This window comes from Rhinatrema bivittatum, chromosome 9, assembly GCF_901001135.1.
Source record: "Rhinatrema bivittatum chromosome 9, aRhiBiv1.1, whole genome shotgun sequence".
Taxonomy (NCBI): Eukaryota; Metazoa; Chordata; class Amphibia; order Gymnophiona; family Rhinatrematidae; genus Rhinatrema; species Rhinatrema bivittatum.
Window position 1 is genome coordinate 119,936,315 of NC_042623.1, and position 25,422 is coordinate 119,961,736.

General features: G+C 42.8%; 1 protein-coding gene across 6 annotated transcripts in view; it reads left to right on the plus strand.

The window, feature by feature from the left end:
* USP15 (ubiquitin specific peptidase 15) overlaps positions 1 to 25,422 on the plus strand; it is a 401,393-nt gene that overhangs the window by 366,012 nt on the left and 9,959 nt on the right. For all 6 annotated transcript variants that reach the window (XR_003858618.1, XM_029615760.1, XM_029615761.1 and 3 more), the window contains 2 exons: positions 4,125 to 4,228; positions 19,975 to 20,063. Coding sequence is in view for 5 of the 6 variants with exons in the window: in XM_029615760.1 (XP_029471620.1) it covers positions 4,125 to 4,228; positions 19,975 to 20,063 (193 nt within the window). In the remaining variant the exon portion in view is untranslated. The remainder of the gene's footprint in view (positions 1 to 4,124; positions 4,229 to 19,974; positions 20,064 to 25,422) is intronic.

Consider the following 25,422-nt stretch of genomic DNA (forward strand, 5'->3'; position numbering starts at 1 on the left):
TTGCTAGTAATAGCAGTGGCTATTTTCTAAGTCAACTTAATCGACTTCTCCAAGTTTTAGACACTAAAACTTCAACCCACAATCTCGATCACCGGCGTTACGTTATCCCCCGCCTTCCCCTCCCATTGTGCCCCGCTCTTGGCAAAACACACAACATGGCTCAAAAACAATGCAGATTCTGCTATAATATTGCATTCAAGCTATGAGTGATTGCGTATGCTAAACAACACGGAAAAAGAGCAGCAGAGAGGAATTACAGGCCACCGCCAACTGAAAAGATAAGAACTTGGAGAGGACTTACAAAAAGCTATGTGTAGTAAACACAATCTTCGACATGGAATTGCAAAATGGCCAGAACTAGAAGAAGAATTAAAAACTTGGATATTAGACCACAGAAGCTCGGGATTTTCAGTTTCCACAAAAATAATTATTCAACAAGCAAGAGTGATAGCCACTAACAGGGGCATCGCTGATTTTACAGGATCAACGTCATGGTGTTCTAGATTTATGAAGAGAAGTGATCTAAGTATGCGAACTAAAACAAAAATAGCACAAAAGATGCCAACAGAATATGAACACAAGATTATCGATTTTCATAGATTTGTCATTAATGCAAGAAAAAGAAAATTTTGAACTTTCATAAATAGGAAACATGGATGAGGTCCCACTGACATTCGATGTACCCTCAAACAAAACAGATTCCAAAGGTGCAAAAAGTGTTATTGTTAAAACATGTGGGCATGAGAAAACGCATTACACAGTCGTGTTGTCTTGCTGTGCCAATGGAACAAAATTGCCGCCTCTTTTGATTTTCAAAAGGAAAACCTTGCCCAAGGAAAAACTGCCTAAAGGTGTGTTTGTGCACGTTCATCCTAAGGGCTGGATGGATGTAGGGGGGATGAAGTTATGGATAGACAATGAGTGGTCTAGGCGTCCTGGTGGACTGTTAAAGAAAAAAATTGACAAGAGCCAGTCCAAGGACTGATCCCTGTGGCACACTGCTACTATGTCCCTCTTCTTAGAGTGAACTCCATTTATGACTACCCTTTGTTGCCTCCCAATCAATCACTCTGGGACCAATACCAAAAGTGCTCCATTTATTTCTAAGTTGTCTTACTAAAATTCTCTACAACTTCTGCTCTCTCTGATCCAACTTTCTGGTCACCCAATCAAAGAAATTGCTTTCATACTCTGACAAGACCTATCTCTTGTAAAGCCACGGAGGAATACTTGCTGCAGGAGTAATGAAGGACATTTTCCAGCTTTATAATTCCATATCTTCAAGTATTTGACAGATCACCCAGTTTGCTTAGCAATGTTAAATCTTCAGAAACTCCAGCATTGGGGGCTCTGGATTCTAGTTCCTCTTGTTCTTATATAGAAAGAGCCTGGGACATCTTCATTTTGAAAGTTGGGATGGAAGTTCTCTGGAGGCAAAGTTTTCCCAATTGGCATAGATGTCTCTGACATAAGAAATGTTGATAGGCGGTTAATACATTTTAAATAAATAAGACTGGAGGGGGAGATAAATAAGACTGGGGGGGGAGGTTTAATGATGATCTGGGTCCACAATGTCCAAGTCACCCTATAGCTCGTAGGAATGCCTGGACTCAAACTCCTACTTTGAGAATCTTCCTGCTCTGAGATAGAACTATTGTGGTAGTCAGACCCCCACCTGATGGAGGACAAGGGTCTGCTTCACATAGACTTTACATATTCTGGAGAGAGTATTGGAAATGGCTTCACTGACACAACTGAGATCACAGGGATAGACTGAAGACTTGTCAGGTACTGGACTAGTAAGTCCTTAATCATTTTGCTGAGACCTTTCTTCTGCATCAGTATACTGCCCTGATGGTCCCTGAGAAGGACAAGACGGTTCTTCTGGGTAAACAGTGGAGAGCTAGGCTTGGGAGTCGCTGGAAAAAGCAAAAGGTTAAATGATATGCTTGACTCCAAGAACAACAATGTCATCACCACTGGTGGTATCAAGATCCTCATCAAAGGCCTCAACATTGTGTCTTCAGGGAGACAGGCATATGTGTCAAGAGAGGCTCCATAGGTACAGGTATTGATGCTTCATGCACCAAAGCATTCTGCAATGATGACCTGGGCATTGAGAAAGGGCATCCTTCAGCCTCAGGTGCTTGAATGAACTCCTTCTCTGCCCTGAAGGGCTGATTAAGAATGCTAGGCTACAAAGGCTTCAAGATATGACGCCATTGTTTGACAACGGAAGTCCTAGAATATACCTCATGCGGGGTAGCTTGAGGAAAGTGGATGTGTTTTTTGCCTGTCCATGCTGCAAAGGCTTTGAGATCTGGGTTGATGACGAAAGCCCTTGCTAAACTGTGCCTCATGCAAGGTAGCTTGAGAAGACTGGATATGTTTCAGCTTGTCCTGCCTTGAATTCTACTCCATAGGAGGAAGTCTTCTTTAAAGTTGAGTGGCTTTGAGGCTGCTGACTGACAGTGCTGCTTCAGGGTAATCTGGTCTTCCCAGCCATCTCAGAACATATCTTTTTTTTCTTTTTTTTTTAAACATATTGTGACCTATATCTTGGAAACGCAGACGCACCATATCTGTGATGGACTTTTTCATGTCAGTATGGATACATCACTTAAACCCAATGGTTCATTTTATCAGTTATGGTGAAGGGAAAGGAATCAGTCAAATTGAAGAAAAAAGCTCTGTCTAGAGCGGTGTTTTCTAATCCATTGCTAGAGGCACACCTAACCGATCTGCTTTCAGAATAGCCACAATGAATATGCATGCAAATCTATCTCATACATATTTATTGTGGCAATCCTGAAAACCAGACCGGTTAGGTGTGTCTTCAGGACTGGGTTGGAAAACACCGCTCTAGAGAGAGAGCTTTTTTCTTCAGTGATCCTCGTCCTGGTCCAACTTACAGCTACAGGAAAGCCTCCTTGGCCCTGCCTTTGTCATGTGTCCCTCTCTCTCTCCATCTATCCATATGCATCTGCTATATGTGTGCAAATGAACGAACCAACTCAATTGCAAGAGGCATATTTGATATTGACTAATACATCTGTATTATAAATTGTCTGGAAAAAACAAAAACATTTGTGCTCCTATGATCTCGACTCAACATATTAATGTGAAATTTCCAAAAAAGCTTTTAAATTATGACTAAACTAAAGATGTATTGTCAAATTAAATATAGAAGATAGTGCAGTTAACTACATATGAGAACTGATGGCATTCACTTACATCTTGTGCTTCTACCGCGATGTAGTTTGAATCTGAAACGTAATCACTTTAGCTAAAAGTGGTCTGTATAGTGGTAGGCATAACCAACATGGAAAAGGAGATAATGCCTCTGTACAGGTCTTTGGTGAGGCCTCAAAAAGGATAGAGACAGAATGGAAGTAGCCCAGAGAAAGGCAACCAAAACGGCATGAGTTCTACAACAAAAGATATATGAAAAGAGACTGAAGGATCTAAATATGTATACCCTGCAGGAGAAGAGAGACAAGGGAGATATGATACAGACTTTTAAATTCCTGAAAGATATTAATGATGCACAAGAATCAAATATTTTCTGATGGAAAGAAAGCTGTAAAACTAGGGATCATGATATGAAACTCCAAGAAGTAGACTCAGGAACAATGTCAAGAAATATTTTTTTCATGGAAAGGGTGGTGGATGCATAAAATTCATTCCTGGAGAGAGGTAGTGAAGACAAGAATGGAAATAGAATTAAAAAGGGCCTGGTATAAACATAGAGGATCCCTTGTAGCTAGAGAATAGAAATGAAGAAATGGGGTATTCTCTGTTAACCTTAAGTGAAACATTTCTTTATGGGGGTAATCTGCATGGAGCAGCAGTTACTACCCTAAACTACTGGGCAGACTGGATGGACTGGGTCTTTATGTGCCTTCATTTACTATGTTACTATAAATAAATGAGAATTCAAACCATTCTGATGGTTTGATACATCTTCCTGTTTAGTGAAGAAGGTAGTCTAAAAAATATTTGAAAATACTGTACCAGTAGTTGGTTCTAATTGTGATAATGTTTAATTGAGGAAAAATGTTTAACTTTTATGAACAAAGCAGCACTTAACAAACTAATGCAATGTTATTTTTTTTTTTAAACAGTGAGTTGGACATGTCAGAGTTTCTTATTAACCCAAATGCAGGCCCTTGCTGCTACAACTTGATTGCTGTGTCCAACCACTATGGTGGCATGGGAGGAGGACATTGTAAGTTAACTTTGTGTTATCTTTTTAACTGTGTGTTATCAACCTTATTAATTTATTTTTTTACAAGATATAGGAAATTAATAGTCCAAAAATCTTATTGACTGTTCTTTTACTTACCTTAAAATATTCAGAGTAAATATTTATAGCATATTGTAAAGTTGCTGCCTCTTAAGATTTTTGATAAGGTCATTATAATACATTCAGGCCGATGCAGTACCGTGTGCTGGCCACAGTGCACGGCTCAACACATGATTGGACACGCGTTTTGGACGCACGTCCATAACCCCCGATCCAAAACTGGGGTTAGTGCATTCAAAATGCGCATCCAATGTAGCACGTAGTTAATAGCACTCATCACATGTAAATTCATGTTGATGGTTATCATCTATTTCCCCCAATACAAAAAAAAAAAAGTGCACCCGATGTGCAAATTTTTAACCCACAAAACGTAACACCTGCCAAGAGCAGGCGTTAATTCTTGAGGAGCCCAAAAAAATTAGAGAAAAGCAGAAAATAATGCTTTTTCTAGCATGTAGCAGATGGACTCAGGACCAATGGGAATAATAGTGTATTCCTGATAGCAGTTGGAGACCGAATCAGATTTCGATCAGACGTCAGCACTACATATATCCGTGCAGGAAGCTCTGCTCTTCAGTATTTCCCCGTCTCCTTAGCAGTTTGGGACTCTGCACAGCGTTAAACGGAATCCAAACCAAAGAAGAAAGAAAATCTTACCTCTACAAGACGAGTCCCGCTATCCTGCGGTGATACCTAAGGGTCCTTCCCCCAGTCGAGAATTCCTGAGGTGATTTCCGAGATCCCTCAGAGGTAAGTCTCGGTCTGGTAGCCGGTTCCTGGCGTGCATTTAGCCCCCAGGAACGGGAGTGAGTGAGAGGCAGCGAGTGCAATACCGAGCACGGCGGTGAAGGTATTCCCCTCTCCCCCCGCAGCCAGAGACCATCCGGCATGATATCAGGAAAAACCGAGACAAGGTAAGATAGAAAACTTTCTCTAAGTTTCTGGTCTCCGAGGCTCGGTGAGCCGCATAGATTGCCATCCGGCATCTGTCCCATCGGGTTTAGCAGCTCCGTCCAGGCTAGGCCCCGATCCGGCGCGAGGGTCCTTCCATGTAGAGACCCTCTGGGGGATCTCCATCTTGCCCGCATGGTCGTCTGCGCCATTCCCCCCCCCTTGATTGCCGTCTTGTGCGCACAGCAGCGCGCGCAATGGTGCCGGGCACACAAATTAGCCTGTGCGCACAGCGGCGTGCACATCTAGCCAAGCGCAGGCCTGCATGCACATCTTGCACGCACAGCGTCAGCGCACCCGGAACACACAAATAAGCCTCTCGGCGCGCGCACATAAGCGCATAGACAAGTTTGGAACCACTCCATGTTCACAAATCATGGCACCGCCGGCCAAGAAAGCCAAGGGACAAGCCCTTTGCCCAGCCTGCCACCTGAGAGCTGCGCAACACGAAGTGGCCTCTGCCCTGTGACTACACTGTGAAGAGGCTCTGGGGGAACCGAGACAAGGCCCCCCTCAGCCAGTAGAGGAATCTGCACCGATGACAGTACACCGGACCTCTCTATCCCTGGCTCTGGCCCTCCTGAGATGGGCTCCTCGCGGAACACCGCTGGATTCAATATGGACCCAGGGACCTTTTCCTGGGTGGAATTCTTCAAAGGGCTGCAAACCTTCGTCCAGGCGCAATCGGTGCCACCTGTGACACAGCCTCCGTTTCCACCAGAAGAACAAAACATTCCAGGCACCTCTCGTCCTCCCTGAGATGTGCCTCTTCCCCGAGACGTGCCTCCTCCGGGCAAAAGCTTCCCCTTAGGGGACACAGACACCTCGGAGGCAGAGCCGGACTCCCTGGAGGAAGGGGAAATCCCTCCAGGGACGGAACCATACCGAACCATGATGCATTTCTTCTCCAAAGACAAGCTATCAGACCTTGTGTCTCTGAGCCTGAAGACGCTGGCCATCCCAGGCACAAGCTCCGCAGCGGAGCCAAAGACGAACCCGGTTTTGGTCGGGCTTCGTCAGGCCTCATGCCATTTCCCAATGCTGCAGGAACAACAACTGATTGACCTGGAATGGTATGCCCCGGAGGCCAGCTTCAAAGGAGGACGGGCCCTAGAAGCCCTATACCCCCTGGAACCTTCAGGCAAAGAACTCCTGGGGTTCCCCAAAGTGGACGCCATGGTCTGTGCGGTCTCAAAGTGCACCACCATTCCAGTCGAAGGAGGAGCTGCACTCAAGGATGTCCAGGACAGATGTCAGGAATCCATCCTTAAACAGTCATTTGAGGTCGCAGCTATGTCCCTACACATCGCTGCCTGCTACACCGTGGTGACATGTGCCTGTTTGTCACTGTCCAGGGACGCAACCACGTCAGTCGAAACATTAGAACCGGTGATATCTTTCCTCACGGATGCGACCTCCGACCTGGTGCGCACCTCAGCCAGGGGCATCTCATCCATAGTGGCAGCCAGAAGGCAACTCTGGCTCCGAAGTTGGTCAGCCGATGTGACTTCCAAGATGAAACTCACGAGAATGCCTTTTAAAGGTGCCTTCCTGTTCAGAAGTGAACTGGAGAAGTTAGCCGACAAATGGGGCGAATCCCCAGTATCTCGGTTACCGGAGGACAGGAACAAAAGAAGCCAATGCCCCTCTCCCCGAAGATCCAAGGGCAGAGGATCCCAGTGTTTCCGACCATATAAAACCACATACCAAGCACCTCTCCCTGCAGGTAGGGGCCAGTCCTTTCGGAACACACAACAAGAGAGGAGCCAGCTCAGGTCCAGGCCCCAGCCGCACCCCACAATGAGAATCAACAGACCCATCCACAGGAAGAAGCCATAGGGGGCAGGCTTGCCCTATTCTACCAAAGATGGGTCGAGATAACATTGGACAAGTGGGTCCTAACCATCATTCGAGAGGGATACTACCTGGACTTCCACAGTATCCCTCCAAACAAATTTGCGAAATCACCGTGCCACCTCCCCTCCAAGAGGACAACGGTGGAAACCACACTGACAAAACTACTCAACCTAAGGGCGATAACACCACTGCCCACACACCAACAAAGTACTGGGCACTATTCCATATATTTTATCATCCCCAAGAAAGAGGGAACGTTCCGGCCCATCCTGGCCCTCAAGTCCATCAATCAATCGCTACCTGAGGGTAGGTCATAAGGGCAGTACAGCCAGGAGAATTCCTGACGTCTCTAGATCTGTCAGAAGCCAATCTCCACATCCCGGTCCATCACGGCCATCAGCGCTTTCTTCTCGTCGCGATACTAGACCATCACTACCAGTTCCGGGTGCTACACTTTGGACTAGCTACTGCCCCTCGGACGTTCACCAAAATCATGGTTGTAGTGGCAGCGACACTGAGGAAAGAAGGAATCCTCGTACATCCATATCTGGACAATTGGCTGATCAGGGCAAAATCTACAGAGGAAAGTCACCAGGCGACCACCAGAGTCAAGAATCTACTGCAGAATCTCGGGTGGGTCGTCAACACAACCAAGAGCTGCCTTCAGCCCTCCCAATCACTAGAATACCTGGGAGTCCGGTTCAACACCAAACAAGACAAGGTCTTTCTTCCCCCCTACAAGGAGAAGGAAACTGTGGACCAGTTGAGAAACCTGTTTCCACCCCAATGTATGGGACTACCTCCAGGTCCTCTGCCTCATGACATCAACACTAGAAGTCGTCCCATGGGCAAGGGCCCACATGCGACCACTACATGGTTCCCTACTGTTGTGATGGAACCCAATATCCCAGAACTACTGCATTCGCCTCCAGCTACAGGCAGAGGTGCGAACCCTGCTCCAATGGTGGCTACAAGAAGACCATCTGAGCAAGGGAGTAAGGCTATCCCCACCGACCTGGGTTTTGATCACCACGGATGCGAGCCTGCGAGGGTGGGGAGCCCACTGCCAGAAACAGACGGCCCGGGGCAATAGGACACTGAAGAGGCAGGATGGAACATCAACCGACTGGAAGCCTGGGGAGTCAGACTAGCCTGTCTTCAATTCAGTCACAGACACCAGGGCGAATCGGTCAGTCATGTTGGACAAAGCCACAACAGTTGCCTCCATCAACCGCCAGGGAGAAACCAGAAGCCTACAGGTGTCCCTGGAAATAGACCCCCTAATGGCATGGGCGGAGGCAGACCTACAAGGGATCTCAGCCGCCCACATCGCGGGAAAAGACAACGTAACTGCGGATTACCTCAGCAGAGAGAGCCTAGACCCAGGGGAATGGATGCTGTTGACCACAGCAGTTGATAGTAAACCACTGGGGAACACCAGCCATGGATCTTCTGGCAACTTGGTCCAGTGCACAAGTTCCCAAGTTCTACAGCCGCAGACGAGAACCACAATCCCAGAGAATCGACGCCCTCGTCCAGACCTGGCCACAGGAAGACCTGCTGTACGCATTTCCCCCATGGCCACTACTGGGCAGGATTTATCCGCAAGATAGAACACCACAGGGAGCTAGTACTTCTAGTGAAATATTCTGTAATATTGTCTGTAATATTGAATGATAATATTGTAATATTATCTATAATATTATAGATAATTATCTATAACATTATAACATTAAATATTATCTATAACATTATAGATAATATTGTAATATTATCTATAATGTAATAATGTAATATTGAATGATAATATTGAATGACTACCTCATCGATGTAAAACCGGAGATATGTGCAATTACGGAAACATGGTTAAAACCAGCAGACACAGCAATAATTAATCAACTACCTACAGAGGCGTACGACTTCTTCTCGCTACCTCGTCATAAAAAAAAGGGAGGAGGCATTCTTTTAGCAACTAAAAAGGACCTCAGATTCTCGCTACAGCAATCCAATCCCAACTCAAAACTTGAATTCGGCTTCTTCACCTCAGACAAGCTACAAATCCTTCTCGTATATGCCCCCCAGGACTCTTGGAATCAGATGCCTCACCACTGGTTGAATTAACCTCTTCCCTCATCAACTTTGACTCGCCAGCCATCATTCTAGGGGATTTCAACATGCACGTTGATAACCCTACTCCATCACCTAACTGTGAAACTCTCCTCACTGCTCTCACAGCGCTAGGCTTCACTCAAATAGTTAATAAACCCACCCACAAAGCCGGCCACACGTTAGACCTGATCTTCGTTAACGCTGCAATCAAGTCAGTTTCTACACCTAATTGCACAAAGGTCCCGTGGTCAGATCACTATCTCATAACTACTTCATTCTCTATAAAAGATACCAACCCGGCTTGCATTCCTTTGCCCTCCTTCAAATACAGGAAAACTTGCTCCCCTGAAGACCTTAATAATCACCTATCTCCACTACTCCACCAACTGGACCTTACTGATCCGAACGCAGCACTTCGATCATGGAACACAATCACCGAAACTATAGCCAACAAGCTATGCCCGCTTATTACAAAAAAACCACACCAGAATTCCTCCAAAAGACAGCCATGGTTCTCGGCAGAATTAAGAAAGCTCAAACTCCAACTAAGACAAAATGAGGCTAAATGGCGCAAAAACCCAGGAACCATCACCCTTTCAATCTACAAATCATCTCTGCATCAATACAAATCAAGCACCCTAAGATCCAAGAGGGACTACTACGCCTCGAAGATACACGACCTTATTTTCGATGCCAAAGCCCTCTTCAGCTATGTAGCCAACCTCACACAAGTAAACCAACCTGAGATTACACATGACCAAGCTCAATCAAAAGCAGAAGAACTAGCTCTTTTCTTCAACAACAAAATCAATACTCTCCTATCGCAGCTCCCCACGAACCCCACTGTTCCATTAACTACTCCTCAACCCTCAAGCAACTACACTCGGTTAGAAGAACTTGACACAATTTCATCCGCTGAGATCCAAGGAATTCTTAGGAAAATGAAACCATCCTCTCATCCCTCGGATCACATCCCAACCAAACTACTACTAGCAATTCCAGAATCTATCTCCAAATCCCTGGCAGACATCATAAATTGCTCCCTCACACAAGGACTCTACCCGGACAACCTCAAACTTGCCTCACTCAAACCCCTTCTCAAAAAACCAAATCTCGACCCAAACGATCCTAACAATTTCAGACCGATAGCTAACCTCCCATTCATAGCCAAGATAATGGAAAAATTGGTAAACTCACAACTCTCAAACCACATTGAAGACAACAACCTTCTATTTCCATCACAATACGGATTCCGTAAAACCTTAAGCACGGAAGCCCTCCTCATCTCTATGACTGACCACATCATCCTAGGATTAGACAAAGGACAAGCCTTCCTTCTGATACTACTCGACCTCTCGTCTGCATTTGATACGGTCAATCACTCCCTTCTCATCAACCAATTATCAGCCATAGGTATTTCAGGCACTGCCCTATCATGGTTCAGAACCTTCCTCAGCAACAGAGGTTATAAGGTCAAGATTCATAATAAAGAATCCTCTCTACACCCCGCAGCCGTAGGAGTCCCTCAGGGCTCATCCCTGTCTCCTACCTTGTTTAACATTTATCTGTTACCCTTATGTAAACTTCTCACTCACCTCAATCTCAAACATTTTCTCTACGCTGACGATATTCAGATTCTGATCCCCATCGAAGAATCGCTCGCAAAAACAATGTTGCACTGGGAATCCTGCCTCCAAAACATCAAACAACTTCTTACAAGTCTCAACCTGATACTAAATTCATCAAAAACGGAACTTCTACTCATCACTCCAGAAAACAGCTCCATCACATACACTCATCCTACCGTACCAAGCACTACACAAGTGAGAGATCTAGGAGTTCAAATTGACAATCACCTAAATCTGAAAGCTAACATCAACAAAACCACCAGAGACTGCTTTTACAAGCTCCAAGTGCTGAAAAGAATACGACCTCTCTTCCACACACATGACTTCAGAACGATCCTACAATCAATCATTTTCGCAAAGCTGGACTATTGCAACACCATCATGCTTGGTCTCCCTTCATCACACACCAAACCATTACAAATGGTACAAAATGCCTCCGCCCGTATACTCACCAACACCAGGAGAAGAGAACACATAACACCTATCTTGATGGACCTCCATTGGCTGCCCATCCACTTCAGAATAATCTACAAGGCCATTCTCACCATTTTCAAAAACATCCATCAATTAGCCCCAATCGATCTCCATATTCCCCTCCGATTACACCATTCCACAAGACCGACAAGAGATGCTTACAAAGGATCACTTCAAGTACCTCCAGCCAAGACTACCAGACACATCACGCTTAGAGATCGGGCATTCTCCACAGCCGGTCCAACATTATGGAACTCCATTCCCCAGGATCTTAGAATGGAACCCAACATCTCAACATTCAAGATAAGACTCAAAACGTGGCTGTTCACGCAGGCCTTTCCTAACTCCAACCCCATCTAATCTTCCTTCACACAACAAGCTCCGCTAATATTAGCGTTAATAGCCACCTTTCAAAATGTTATTTATACTTATATTTTACTATCTAATCTTCATTTCCCTTCTCATTCCAAGTTATTGTTTTCCCTTGTTTTATGTAACTGCTTTTCTGCACTTTTGTTAAATGGTAAAGTTTCACCCCTGTTTCTTGTGAACCAGCATGATGGGACCACCGTCTTGAATGTTGGTATATAAAAAACTTAAATAAATAAAAAATAAAAATAAATAGTGGCCCCGGACTGGCCAAGAAGGCCATGGTATGCAGACATGCAAAGACTTCTAGCGGAGAACCCTCTGTGTCTACCTCCACACAGGGACCTGCTCGAGCAAGGAACGATCCTCCACGAAGACCCAACTTGATTCTCTCTTAGTCTGGCCATTGAGAGGACTCGCCTGAAGAAGAGTGGATACTCGGGGGCAGTGATTGACACCTTACTTCGAGCACGCAAGTTTTCTACATCTCTAACCTACATATGAATATGGAGAATATTCGAAGCCTGGTGTGAGGACCGCGACATCTTCCCGGGGACAGTCAAAATCCCCATAATCCTGGAATTTCTGCAGGACGGCTTGAAGAAGGGGTTGTCTCAACTCCATCAAGGTTCAGGTGACCGTGCTGGCCTGCTTCAGAGCCAAAGTGGATAGCATCACGCTATCATCCCATCCAGGTGTATTCAGTTTCCTGAGAGGGGTCAAACAAATCCAACCACCACTAAAGTGGCCGGTGCTCCTATGGAATCTCAATCTAGTACTAGACTTCCTGGCGGGAGCTTCCTTCAGACCTACTCACGATCTGTCACTATGGCCCCTGACCTTGAAGACTGCTTTCCTAGTGGCAATATGTTCAACCCGTCGCATCTCCGAACTTCAAGCACTATCCTGTCTGGAACCATTTCTTAGATTCACACCGGGATCCATACATCTCCACACTGTCCCCTCCTTCCTTCAAAAGGTGGTTTCTCATTTCCATCTAAACCAAACCATCTCGCTGCCATCTCCAGACGAGCAAAAGGACATGGAAGACTCACGGCTTTTCGCCATCTGAACGTCGGCAGACTCCTAATCCGATACCTGGAAAGATCGGAATCTGTTCGAAAGACTTGACCACCTATTCATAATTCACAGCGGGAAGAAACAAGGGGAAGCGGCCTCGCGGGCAACCATAGCCCGCTGGATCAAAGAAGTAATCAAGGCAGCCTACGTAGAGGCAGGAAAGCTTCCACTTCTACAAGTCAAGGCCCATTCCACAAGGGCCCAGGCAGTTCCCTGAGCAGAAACCAAGATGCTGTTACCCGCCGAGATCTGTCGGGCGGCGACCTGGTCCTCCATTCACACCTTCTCGAGGTTCTACGCCTGGATTTGCAGGCCCAGGAAGATATAGCATTCGCAAGGTCAGTACTAAGTGGGCAATGGGCATCCTCCCACCCAGTTCGGGAGTAGCTTTTGTACATCCCATTGGTCCTGGGTCCATCTGCTACACGCTAGGAAATGGAGAAATTACTTACCTGAGAATTTCATTTTCCTTAGTGTAGACAGATGGACACAGCATCCCGCCCATGGCTGCCCTAAAATATGGAAACCTCGGGGGACAATCACAATCCCTGAAAGCAAGACAAGCACGGGTAAGCCAGACTTTACCCCTAGTTAAGACATCCATAGATGCCGTGTGTCTGCGTTTCTCGATTGAGTGCACCCGCGGTCTCCAGCTAGAAATCACGTCAACCAGTTTAAGTTAATCAAGTTATTCAAACACACACATATCCACAATTGCTTTTCGAGGAGAATAATGAAGATCAGAGCTTCCTGCACAGGCGTATATGTAGTGCTGATGTCAGATTGAAATCTGACTCCGTCTCCAACTGCTATCAGAAGTACGCTTATACCCATTGGTCCTGAGTCCATCTGTCTACACTAAGGAAAATGAAATTATCAGGTAAGTAATTTCTCCATTTCTTTTCCTTTTTTCAGTTCCTCTGACTTGATATCGTTGCGGTATTAAGTCGGAGGAACCGAAATAGAATTTAAAAAAAATAAAAATAAAAACGTGCTGGCAGTCAGGTTAGGAAAAGGGTTACTCAATGAGTGTCCATTTTCCTAACCCGTGGCTGTGCACAGGTTAGGAAAACAGGCGCTCATAAAATTCAGCATCCATTTTCCTAACCTGACTGTCAGCTCTCCTGGGTGCCTGTTGCCGAGAAGGCGCTAGGGGCGCACAATTTCCCCATGCACCTCCTTTTTACCACAGCACTCGATTTAGATATTAAATCTGGCACCCAGGAGAAGTGGACCAGCTCACATTAAGGGAGCGGGCGCTCAATCACAAACACCCATTTAACATATTGCATCAGCCTGAATGTGTGAAAAGTCTAGCTAATGTGTCTCAGTCAGTAGAATAGGAGAGGAGACTCACTCTACTCATTAAATTTGTAATAGGTTCCACTCGTAAGATGAGATTTGATAGAAAACATTTTCTTCATTTCATTACGTTTTAAAAAGTTTCTTTTCTGTACATTATAAATGAACTCCTGCTTCTGTCATCATCTAGAGCAATGGTTCTCAACAGGTGTGTAAGGACACACTGGTGTGTGTTGCGAGGTCCTGGGAGGTGTGTCGCAAGGTCAGCAGATTGCTGCCTCCGTATCAGCCCGAGTGGGAGTTGGTTGATGTCTTACATTGGACCTGAGGGGAGGTTACTCTCACTTCTCTTCTTTCTGGTCCAGTGAGAGGCTGTTTCCTCCTTCACCCAGATCAGAGTGAGACATTGCCAGCTCCTGCTGTTCTGGGCCTGATGGGATGCAAACTGTATCTTCCCCTACTCTGTCTGGAAGTGATGCTGCTGATAATCTCTTCACCCTGTGGAGGGTGGGGGAAAGGAGGTTGGGGATGCTAGAAAGATGAAGGTGGAACAGAGAGGGAGTGTGAGGGCAGTTGAGCAGGAAGGGGTGGGAAACAGGGGAGTCAGCTCTACAGCAGTAGTTTTCAACCTTTTTTCTATTGGGACAGACCTGGAAGATAATGCTTACAGGTGTGACACACTGAACACTTGAAAGCAACCAAAACAAAAGTAGATTGGTGCTAAAAGACACTTTATTAATGAAAATAGTAGACCACAAGGGTCCGACTGGCCGATTTTCACCCGCACGAGGTGGGCTGCTTCAGGTGCTATATAAATAGATAAGTTATAAAACACATAATATTGCATGAGTAAATTAGACGAGTATACATACACTATTTAAATAATGACAACATCTAAAAACATGTAAAAATCACAAATAAATAAATCAAGGTGTAAGATAAAACATAAAAAATAACAAACAGTTTCTAGCAAAGGTTGACATAGATATGGATAATTACCTATGTTCATATAGGAAGCACGTCTGAAATAGTGCTCATTCAGATCACACTTTATACCAAAGGTCCTTTTCCAATGAATAGGAACACAGCTTCAATATTATACTGTGTTCAACCTTCTCAAGACAGGAGCTTTACTATTAAAATGACACACATTCCTTATTAAAATACATTGGAAACTGAAAAAATAACAACTAAAATAACATTTATAGTGCAGTTAAAAAAAACCTTTTGTATATGTTTTATATTATATCAGATGTTTCCAGACTGAATTATTCTAACTACTAAAACAAATTATGATGCCATTAAGAAACATAAAACTCTTATTGTGTCGTGTCCTAAATTATAAAATTTTAAATAAAACGATGGTTCCCTATTATTACCTATGAGCTAAGCCAATGCCAATGATTTACTTTTGAATTGTTTTTAATCCATCAAAATTTTATAATTTTTCACACATCTAATTATGATTACTGCTGTTGCTGTAATTGTCTATTAAATCTATATAAAAAAGTGTGTCTTTCTAATGTCACCCACTCCTAAGCTTCTCACTTTATTCACAAGCCGCCTATACAGAACAGTATCAAAAGCTTTGCCAAAATCCAAGTAAATCATATCAAGCTCTCTTCCTCAATCCAATTCTCTAGTCACACAATAAAATCAGATTTGTCTGACAGGACCTACCCTTGGTGAATCCATTTTGCCTCGGGGCCACCAATCCACTGGATTGTAGATAGTTTATTATCCTTTCCTTCAGCAGAATCTCCATTAATTTTCACACCACCAAAGTGAGACTAACCAGCCTGTAGTTTCCAGCTGCCTCTCTGCCACCACCCTTGTGAAACAGGACCACAATTGCTCTTCTACAATCTCATGGCACCACTCCAGTTTCCAAGGATCTCTTGAATAGGTCTTTCATCTGAGCTCTCTCAATATCTTGGGATGTACTTTATATGGCCCCATGGCCTTGTCCATTTTCAATTTTCCTAGCTCTTCCCTAAACATTCTCCTCTGTAAATGGCGTTTTGTCTACCCCACCCCCATCTACTGCCTTGTCAACCAACAAAAGTCCTTCTCCAGCATCTTCTTTAGTGAACACCAAACTGAAGTATTTAATATTTCTGCCATTTCTTCATCTCTTTAGCCACATCTTTGGGTCTTCCTTCTTTCTCTGATGTATCTGAAAAATGTTTTGTCACCTCACTTTACCTCTTTAGCAGTCCTTTCTTCTGCTTGACCTTTTGCTTTCCTGATTTCTATTTTCACCAGGTAGTCTTATTTGTGTTCCTCTTTTTGGAATCCTTTATACTTCTTGAACACTGTTCTTTTTGCCTTTATTTTTTTAGCCACCTCCTTTGAGAACCAAATTGGTTTCTTTTTCTTCTTTTGCTTGCTTTTCTAGCATATAGATTTGTTGCTTTTGTGATAGCTCCTTTCAGTTTGGCCTACCATTGTTCCAGCTCACCCATTTTCTTCCAGTCTTCTAGTTCTTCCTCCAGGTAGTCTCAATTTTGACAAAATCTGTATTTTTGAAATTCAGAACTCATGTCTTTGTGGAACTTCTCTGTAAAGTATTTGTGATATCAAACCATAACATCTGATGATTGCTGGTGCTCAGGTGGGCACCAACCCAGATATTAGAGACTTCTCCATTAGTGAGCACTTGGTTAAGTATTACACCCTCCCTCGTGAGCTGTACTACCATTTGAACAGAGCCCCTTGAAAGGCATTCACTATCTCTCTACTTCTCATATATTCTGCAGAAGGGATACTCCAATCCACATCCGGCTGATTAAAATCTCCAATAAGCAACACCTTCTCCTTTCTATCCCACCTTTTGGATATCTTCCATTAGATCTCTATCCAAGACCACATCATTGTAAATGGAAGCACCATCATCTTTCTTTAGGATATCCCATAATGCTTCTTCCCTATCCCACGTCCCTTGCATTTCAGTTGCCTAGATGTTGTTTTTGACATAAAGATCTACTCCTTCCTCTTTTCTGTAGTCTCTGTCCTTTCTTAACAAGTTATATCCCTGGATGGCCGAATCTCAATCATTAGACTTGGTGAACCATGTTTCTGTAGCAGCAACAATGTCCAAGTCTGCCTCCACCATTAAGGCTTGCAATTATGGGATTTTATTGCCTAAACTACGATCATTTATGGTTATAGCTTTCCAATTTTTCTCCCTTGGTTTGATGTTCTTAATAGTCACCTCTTTTGCTTTTTTGAGCTGATTGATTTTATTTTCACCTCTCACTTCCTGTATTACTTGGGGTGACAAGCCAATTTCATTGGCCAACTCCTGCCACCCCCACTCTCTAGTTTAAATGCCTAATAATGTATGGTCTGAAATTCTTGCTTAGCATCCTTTTCCCTGCCACAGACAAATGTAGGCCATCCTTACCATATAACCTTTTACTGCTCCATACATAGACCCAGCCTCTAATGTATTCAAAACCAATTTCTTTGCACCATGATTTGAACCATGTATTGAAGTTGTCTGTATGGCTTAGCCTTTCCTTCCATGAACAGGTAACACTTCTGAAAAGGCAATAGCCTTCACCGTGAGCCTAATCTTTTTCCCCAGATTCTGAAAATCTCTCTGAACTGTTTGGATGCTATTTCTATCAAGGTCATTTGTCCCCAGATGGATGATAACATTGATTTTTGAGTCCTTACTTCTTTGATTCTGTTGACGATCTGGTTTGCACTTCTACAAGTTGAGAATCCTGGAAGACATTTAGCTATTTTGTTCCCCTCGAAATGAAGTCCCTAATTAGTGCCTCTAATGACATTGTTTCCCAGTACAAGAATCTTTCTGTTATGACTTTTTTTTATCATGTTATGGGTTTTCCTTTGCATTGGACATCTTACTTTCCTTCCAGATACTACTTTAGTTTCCATTGCTGGGACATCATCATTTTTCAATATAGAAAAGGCATTTTGTATTGCTATCATTTGAAAGAGTGGATGTCTCTGTGTCACAAGTCTTGTCCTGCCAGAGCCCACTGTAATCCCTTTGTTCCTAGGTTTCTGGATGCTCTATGGAAATGGGCATGGATATCTGGAATACATAACGAGAAAGTGGGTGAATCTGGGTCACAGGTCTTATCCTACCAGATCCCACTGTAAAACACTTATTTCTGGGCTTCTGAATCATCTCTGTGAATGGGAGCAGGTTCTCTGACTACAGTAAAGTAGGGGAGGCTTCTTTAATGGTTGCCAGATCCTATTTATTCTCTTTAATTGTAGCTAATTCTTATTTGACTTCACCTCCTTATTCAATGAAGAGAGCTGCAAACAAATGGGGCAAGCTCTAAGCCTCCAGATGGTTTGCCTTAAAACAAAGGCACAACAGTTATTACATTAAATTTTAGACATTTTGATAATTAGTTCTAATATGGAACATCTTAAAAATGATTGATTTTCAAAAGAGATTACCAATTCTATTAATTATGTACCTGAGCAAGACTATATAAGAAGGGCAAGCCTGTGGGGGGAGGGAGGGGGAGGGCTTTTAGGTTGAAATTGACTTTTTTCTATTTTTTTTCAATCTGTTCAGTCACAATACACTCTATTGCCCCTTTTTCCCCCTCAATTAAAAGAACCCCCAAAGGTACCTACTAATACACAAATACAGACAAAGGTTATACTTAACCCAGATATTTTAAATAAGCAAACAATTCCACTTGGCTTTTAGATGCCTGACAGAGGAAAACCTGCAGACAGTGGCTGCTGGAAAATATTAGTCTTGACGCAAGTGAATTCTACAATGAGCCCCTCCCCTGGCAGACAGTTTAATAGTAATCTTATGAGGCTTTTTTCTGCTTTTTTTTTTTTTTTTTTTAAACCAGCGCTTATCCCTGGGAGCATGAATCAAGAAATATATCTAATATTGGGAATCAAGCCCATAGAATGTTCAACCAGATTTTTATTTCTTTTAACTCATTAGACCTGGAATTATGGTGAAAAAACATACCATTTCTAATTAGATAATGGATTGCATCATCTTATGTTATGCCCAGGAAGGCCTGGCCTTAGAAGGGTATGTAGAGGCAATAGTAGCAGCTGGTCGCTCTTCTGCCTCTGCTGAGATGATTTGCAAGGCTGAAACATGGCGTTAAGTCCACACACACATTCATATCACATTACTGTCTGGATATTGCCTCCTGGCAGAATAATAAGTTTGGACAGTCCATTCTCCATGGTCGCTGTGAGGATAGAGCCCAGCTGTTTATCATCTGTAGCAGGAATTTGCTGAAAACAGCAGATCACCAGTCAAACAATCCCATCCACTTCCCTTCTGAGTTGTCCCCTCCAGTCAAAGCTAAATAAATAGAACTGAATGAAGCTGTGGGGATGTGGTAGCATGGGAATTATTACACAAGGGCAGTGAAAAGCTTTTGACTTTTCTAGAAAGCTCTGGAAGTTTCTGTCCCTTTATTGCCAAGTATAGTTGCTCAACTTATGTGGCTAGTAAACTGTTGCCTTTAGAAAATACTTGTTACAAGTAAGTAACTTTTGAATTCCGTCTAGGATGGTCAGAGATAATGGCTTTTGTGGCTGGATATATGAATTATAGAGGTTGCCAGAGAGAATAATAGTTTTTTGCTGCTTTATGTACCAAAGAAAATCTAAATTGATACTTGATGTAACAGAAAAAAACATGATCCCTTTCTTTACCAGATTTTACTTGGGCAGTGATTTGAAAATTAAGTCCTGTTAAGTTTATCTGTATAATATGATTGTTAATATTTAAAATGGTTTACATATTGTGTGTTTTTTATACCTTCAAGATTCAGTAATCCAAAAAAGTCAAAATAGCTTTGTAAACATACTTTAGTTTTGATAAATTCCCCAAACTGATATTTTCTTTCTAACATTTTCTTTTCCCAGATACTGCTTTTGCAAAAAATAAAGATGATGGAAAATGGTACTATTTTGATGATAGTAGTGTCTCAACTGCATCTGAGGACCAAATAGTGGCAAGTATCCATTTATTTATCATGGGATTATTAAAAAACAAGTTATTTTTATCTAAGAATAAAACTTAAGATATTAGAGTATACTATAAAATAAGAATGTAACCTATCTATTTAATGTAGATTCAAATGCTATTATTTGAAAAGAAGTTGCTTCTTATTGCTCAAACCAAACAGATTTAACTAGACAAAATAAATGTCATAACCTAGTTAATTATTCATATTATTAGCATGAGAAATTGATATTAGATAACTATTATTGTAAACATTCTTTTTTTCTTTGACTCAAGATAGTGCATTATGGATAACATTTTACTATCTTGTGTGCTCAGGAGAAAATGGTTAAGACAGCTAATGTAGTTGGTGATTCAGTCATGAGGAGTATAGAAAGCTGGGTGGCTGGTAGGCATGAGGGTATTTTGCCTGCCTGGTGCAAAGGTGGTGGGTCTCATGCATCACTTAAATAGTACTTTAGTTCTGGGGAGGAATCAACTGTCATCGTACATGTGGGCATCATCATTGGAAGGTGCAGTAAGGTTCTGGAAGCCGCATTTAGGCTTTTAGGTAGGAAGTTTAAATCCAGAACCTCCAGGGTAGCATTCTCAGAAATTCGCAGAAAAGCAGAGTCCCAGAGGCAGGCAGAGCTTCAGAATTTCAATGCATGAATGAGGCAGTGGTGCAAGGAAAGAGGGCTTTAGATTTAACATTTTGGGGAAGAGAGCCTATTTCAAAAGAATGGGCTTCACCTTAACCAAGTTGGAACCTGGCTGCATGCACTATGTTTCAAAAGGAAATAAAGCAGTTTTTAAACTAGAAAATGGGAGAAAGCCAACAGTCACTCAGGAGCATTTGGTTCAGATGAAGTATTTTTAAAGAATATTGGCATAACAGAGAAGCTAGAATGTCCCTATAAAGAGGTTTTGATAAAGGCAAAAGTAGCCCAGTGACATTTTAAATAAAGAGTATACAGAGATAAATGTTTCCAAACCAGCTGCTTGGCAGGTTGTGAATACAATTGAAAAACTTACTTTGAATTGTTTGTATGCGAATACTAGATGTCTAAAAAAAAAATAAACTTGAAGAGTTGGAGTGTATGACACTGAATGAAAGTGGACTTAATTGGCATCTCAGAGACCTAGTGGAAGCAAGATAACCAATGAGACATTTATACCAGCATGCAAATTATATCAAAATGACAGGCCAGGTCAAATTGGTGGAGAAGTGGTGCTATATGTTAAGGATGGCATAGAGTCAAACAGGAGAAAAGTCCTGCAGGAGAAAAAATGTACTGTGGAGTCTCTATGGATAGAAGTTCCGTATGTGATGAAGAGTATAGTAGTGGGGGTTTACTACCATTCACCTTGTTAGAATGGAAAGATAGCAAAATGCTAACAGAAATTAGGAAACAAAAAAGTAGGCAACACAATAATAATGGGATATGTCAATTACTCTAATATTGTTTGAGTAAATGTTTCATTAGGATTTGATAGGAATGTAAAGTTTCTATAAATGACCGCTCCATGGAGTAGCTGATCTTGGAACCAATGAAAGGGGAAATACTGTAGATCTAATACTCACTGCAGTGCAGGAGCTGGCATGAAGGGGTAACAGTGGTGGAGCTGCTTGGCATCAATGATCATAACATAATCAAATTTAATATAATAACTGAAGGGAAGGGCATTAAGGAAAACTACTGCAGTAGCATTAAACTTTAAAAAGGGAGATTATAAAAAAAATATGGAAATAAAAAAAAACTGAAAGCATCTGCAAAGGTTAAAAGTTTGTATGTGGCGTGGACCCTGTTTAAAAACAATGTAATAGAAGCATAAACTAGATGTATTCCACACATTAGAAAAGATAGAAAGAAACTCAAACTGCCAGAATGGTTGAATAGTGAGGTGAAAGAGGCTAGTAAAGCCAAAAGAGCATCTTTCAAAAATTGAAAAGTGGATAACAGTGAAGGAAATAGTAAAGAGCATAAGCAAGTTAGATATAAAGCATTAATTAGACAGGCCAAAAGATAATTTAAATGGAAACTTACCATAGAGGCAAAAACTCAAAATAAAAACTTCAAAGGAAGAAGTCTGTGAGGGAGTTGATTGGACCACTGAATGACTGTGGGGTAACAGGGGCACTCAGGAAAGACAAGGCTATAGCAGAAAAACTAAATGAATTCTTTGCTTTTCCTAGCATGTAGCCAGATAGACTCAGGACCAATGGGTTATGTGCTCCCCTGCTTAGCAGATGGAGACAGAGTCAGGTTTCAAAGCTGGCGTCACCCTAGATATACCCCTGCAGTGACCTCAGCCATTCAGTATCTCTCCGTCTCCTAGCAGATGTGGATTGTGACTCCTATCGGGAACACAGTATTCTTTAGATGAGGAAAATTTACGTTCAGATTTCTACTTTTAAATTGGAGAAGCCCGCTTTCCTGCAGTGATACCTAAGGGTCCCACGCCCAGTTGAGAATTCCTGGGGTGATTTCCAAGATCCCTCAGATGTTTTCCTTGGTCTGGTAGCTGGTTCCCGGTGTGGACTTCGCTACTGAAGCAGCTGGCCCTCGAGAAGATCTCAGTCCTTTCGGAACCGACAACCAAAAAGAGGAACGGGTTCGGGCTCAGATTCAATCCGAAATTCCCAATGAAGTTTGGCCAACCCATCCATGGGATAAGGAGATAGGGAGCTGACTACCCTCTTCTTTCAGTGATGGGTCGAGATCACGTCAGACAAATGGGTACTAGACATCATATGAGAAGGTTACGCTCTGGAATTTCGCAGCATCCCTCGGGACATGTTCATGATGTCACTTTGCCACTCCCAGCACAAAAAACTGGCAGTGGAATCCACATTGATAAGGCTCCTCAGTCTGAGGGCTATAATCCTGGTACACCCCAAGTAAATACGGGGCGTTATTCCATCTATTTCATTGAACCCAAGAAGGAGGGGTCATTCCAACCCATCTTAGATCTCAAGAGCATCAGACGTCATCTACGGATAATTCACTTCCGCATGAAATCTCTTCTCTCCCTCATAATGGCCGTACAACCTGAAAAGTTCTTAACCTACCTGGACCTCTTGGAGGCCTACCTTCATATCCCAATCTGTCAAGACCACCAGCGTTTCCTACGCTTTGTGATACTGGGCTCCCATTACCAGTTCTGGGCGCTGCCCTTTGGCCTGGCAACCGCCCCCAGATTCCTTAATGAGGAATCAGTCTACAGAGCAGATTTGTCTCATCCAAGACTCCATCCTGAGAAAAGCAAACCAGAAGGGATCAGTGTGATGGTGACAGAGGGGAAGAGTGTTTCTGAGAGACAGAGATGGAGAAGAGGAATACTTAAGGCATATCTTCATACTTATGTAGTCCTTTTATTATTTGTTTCATCCAAATTTCTCTGCAACAGAAAACCTGCTATGATTTTTTTCCTCCCTGCTCGATCTGCTCTAGGGAGAGGAGGTCAGAGGGGAGAGACTGAGAGGGGTGTGAGTGTAATTTATTTATTTATTTAGCATTTTTTATATACCGAGGTATAGCAGAGTTGCCTTCACTCCGGTTTACATACAGAAACAACATGTTACATAGAACGATGTATGAAGATTACAATTTAAAATTAACGATAGTAAATACAACAGGAGAATGTATAACAAGATAACACAGGATAGAACCCTGAATAGATGTACATATATCTCATGAAGCATTGAAGGGCATCTGTATCATTGTAACAGGGAGATTGAAAAATGGCAGAATATATAAAAGAATTTTAGAGTCATTGAGTGCTATCTTTAAAAGACTGGCTGAGAAGCCAGGGTTTTAAGTCTTTTTTGAAGGATTTTAAGTTATCTTGATTGGTGAGGCAATGAGGAAGCGAGTTCCAGAGCTTAGGGCCGATGATGGAAAAGGCTCTGTTTCTGGTGGAGGATAATTTAGCCTGTGGAAGAGAGGGAATCACTAGATTAATTTTGCTGGCGGTTCGTGTAGTACGTTGGGAGCAATGGATGTGAATGATGTCATCAAAGGCGGAATAGTCGGCATTGTATATTGCTTTGTGGAGTATGGTGAGGACTTTGAATTCTGCTCTTTTTTCAATAGGGAGCCACTGTAGTTGGTTGAGAACAGGTGTAATGTGATCAGCTTTTCTTGTACCTGTTAGAACTCTGGCTGCAGCATTCTGAAGGAGCTGCAAGGGTCTCAAGGAAGATTTTGGAAGGCAATGTGGTATGAACTGTTTGTCTCTCTCTCAAGGTGTGTTTCTTTGGGCCTATCTGAGAATGGAATGTCTGTCTGGTACGTGGTGGGATTTTTCTGTCTGTGTCTGAATGTGGTAGGTCTAGGTGTAAGGTATGTGTCTGGTTAAGAGGAGTCTGTGTTTGTCTGATTGTTTTGTGATATGCTGTATGTGTATCTGGGTATGGTTAGGTGTATCTGTCTCTCTGGGCGCGAGTTGTCGGGTTCTCTCTGTCTTGATAAAGTGTGACCTGTAGTTGATCAGTCTATTCTGGTCTGTATCTCTCTGTCTAAGGTGATGTGGTGTGTCTTCTCTTTGGGTGTAATGTCTCTCTCTTTCAGCCTAAATGCCTGTGTCTCTCGTGATCTAGGTGTGGTGTGTGTGTCTCTGGTTAGAGGGTGTCTGTATGGTGTGTGGGTGCTTCTGTATCTCTCTCTCTGGGTGTGGGATGTCTTTGTCTCTCTTTGATTTTATTTCACTATGCCTGGAGTGTGTGTCTGCCTCTTGACCTCTATCATATCCCCCCCTCAGCCGTCTTTTCTCCAAGCTGAAAAGCCCTAACCTCTTCAGCCTTTCCTCATAGGGGAGCTGTTCCATCCCCTTTATCATTTTGGTTGCCCTTCGCCGTCGCAACTATATCTTTTTTTAGATGCGCGACCAGAATTGTACACAGTATTCAAGGTACGGTCTCACCATGGAGCGATACAAGGCAGCATGATATTTTCTGTTTTATTAACCATTTCCATCCTAATAATTCCTAACATTTTGTTTGCTTTTTTGACTGCTGCAGCACACTGAGACGACTATTTTAAAGTATTATCCACTATGATTCCTAGATATTTTTCCTGGGTGGTAGCTCCTAATATGAAACACTTCTCAACCTAACATCATGTAACTACAGCAAGGGTTATTTTTCCCTATATGTAACACCTTGCACTTGTCCACATTAAATTTCATCTGCCATTTGGATGCCCAATCTTCCAGTCTTGCAAGGTCCTCCTGTAATGCATCACAATCCGCTTGCGATTTAACTACTCTGAATAATTTTGTATCGTCCGCAAATTTGATAACCTCACTCGTCGTATTCCTTTCCAGATCATTTATATATATATATATTGAAAAGCACCGGTCCAAGT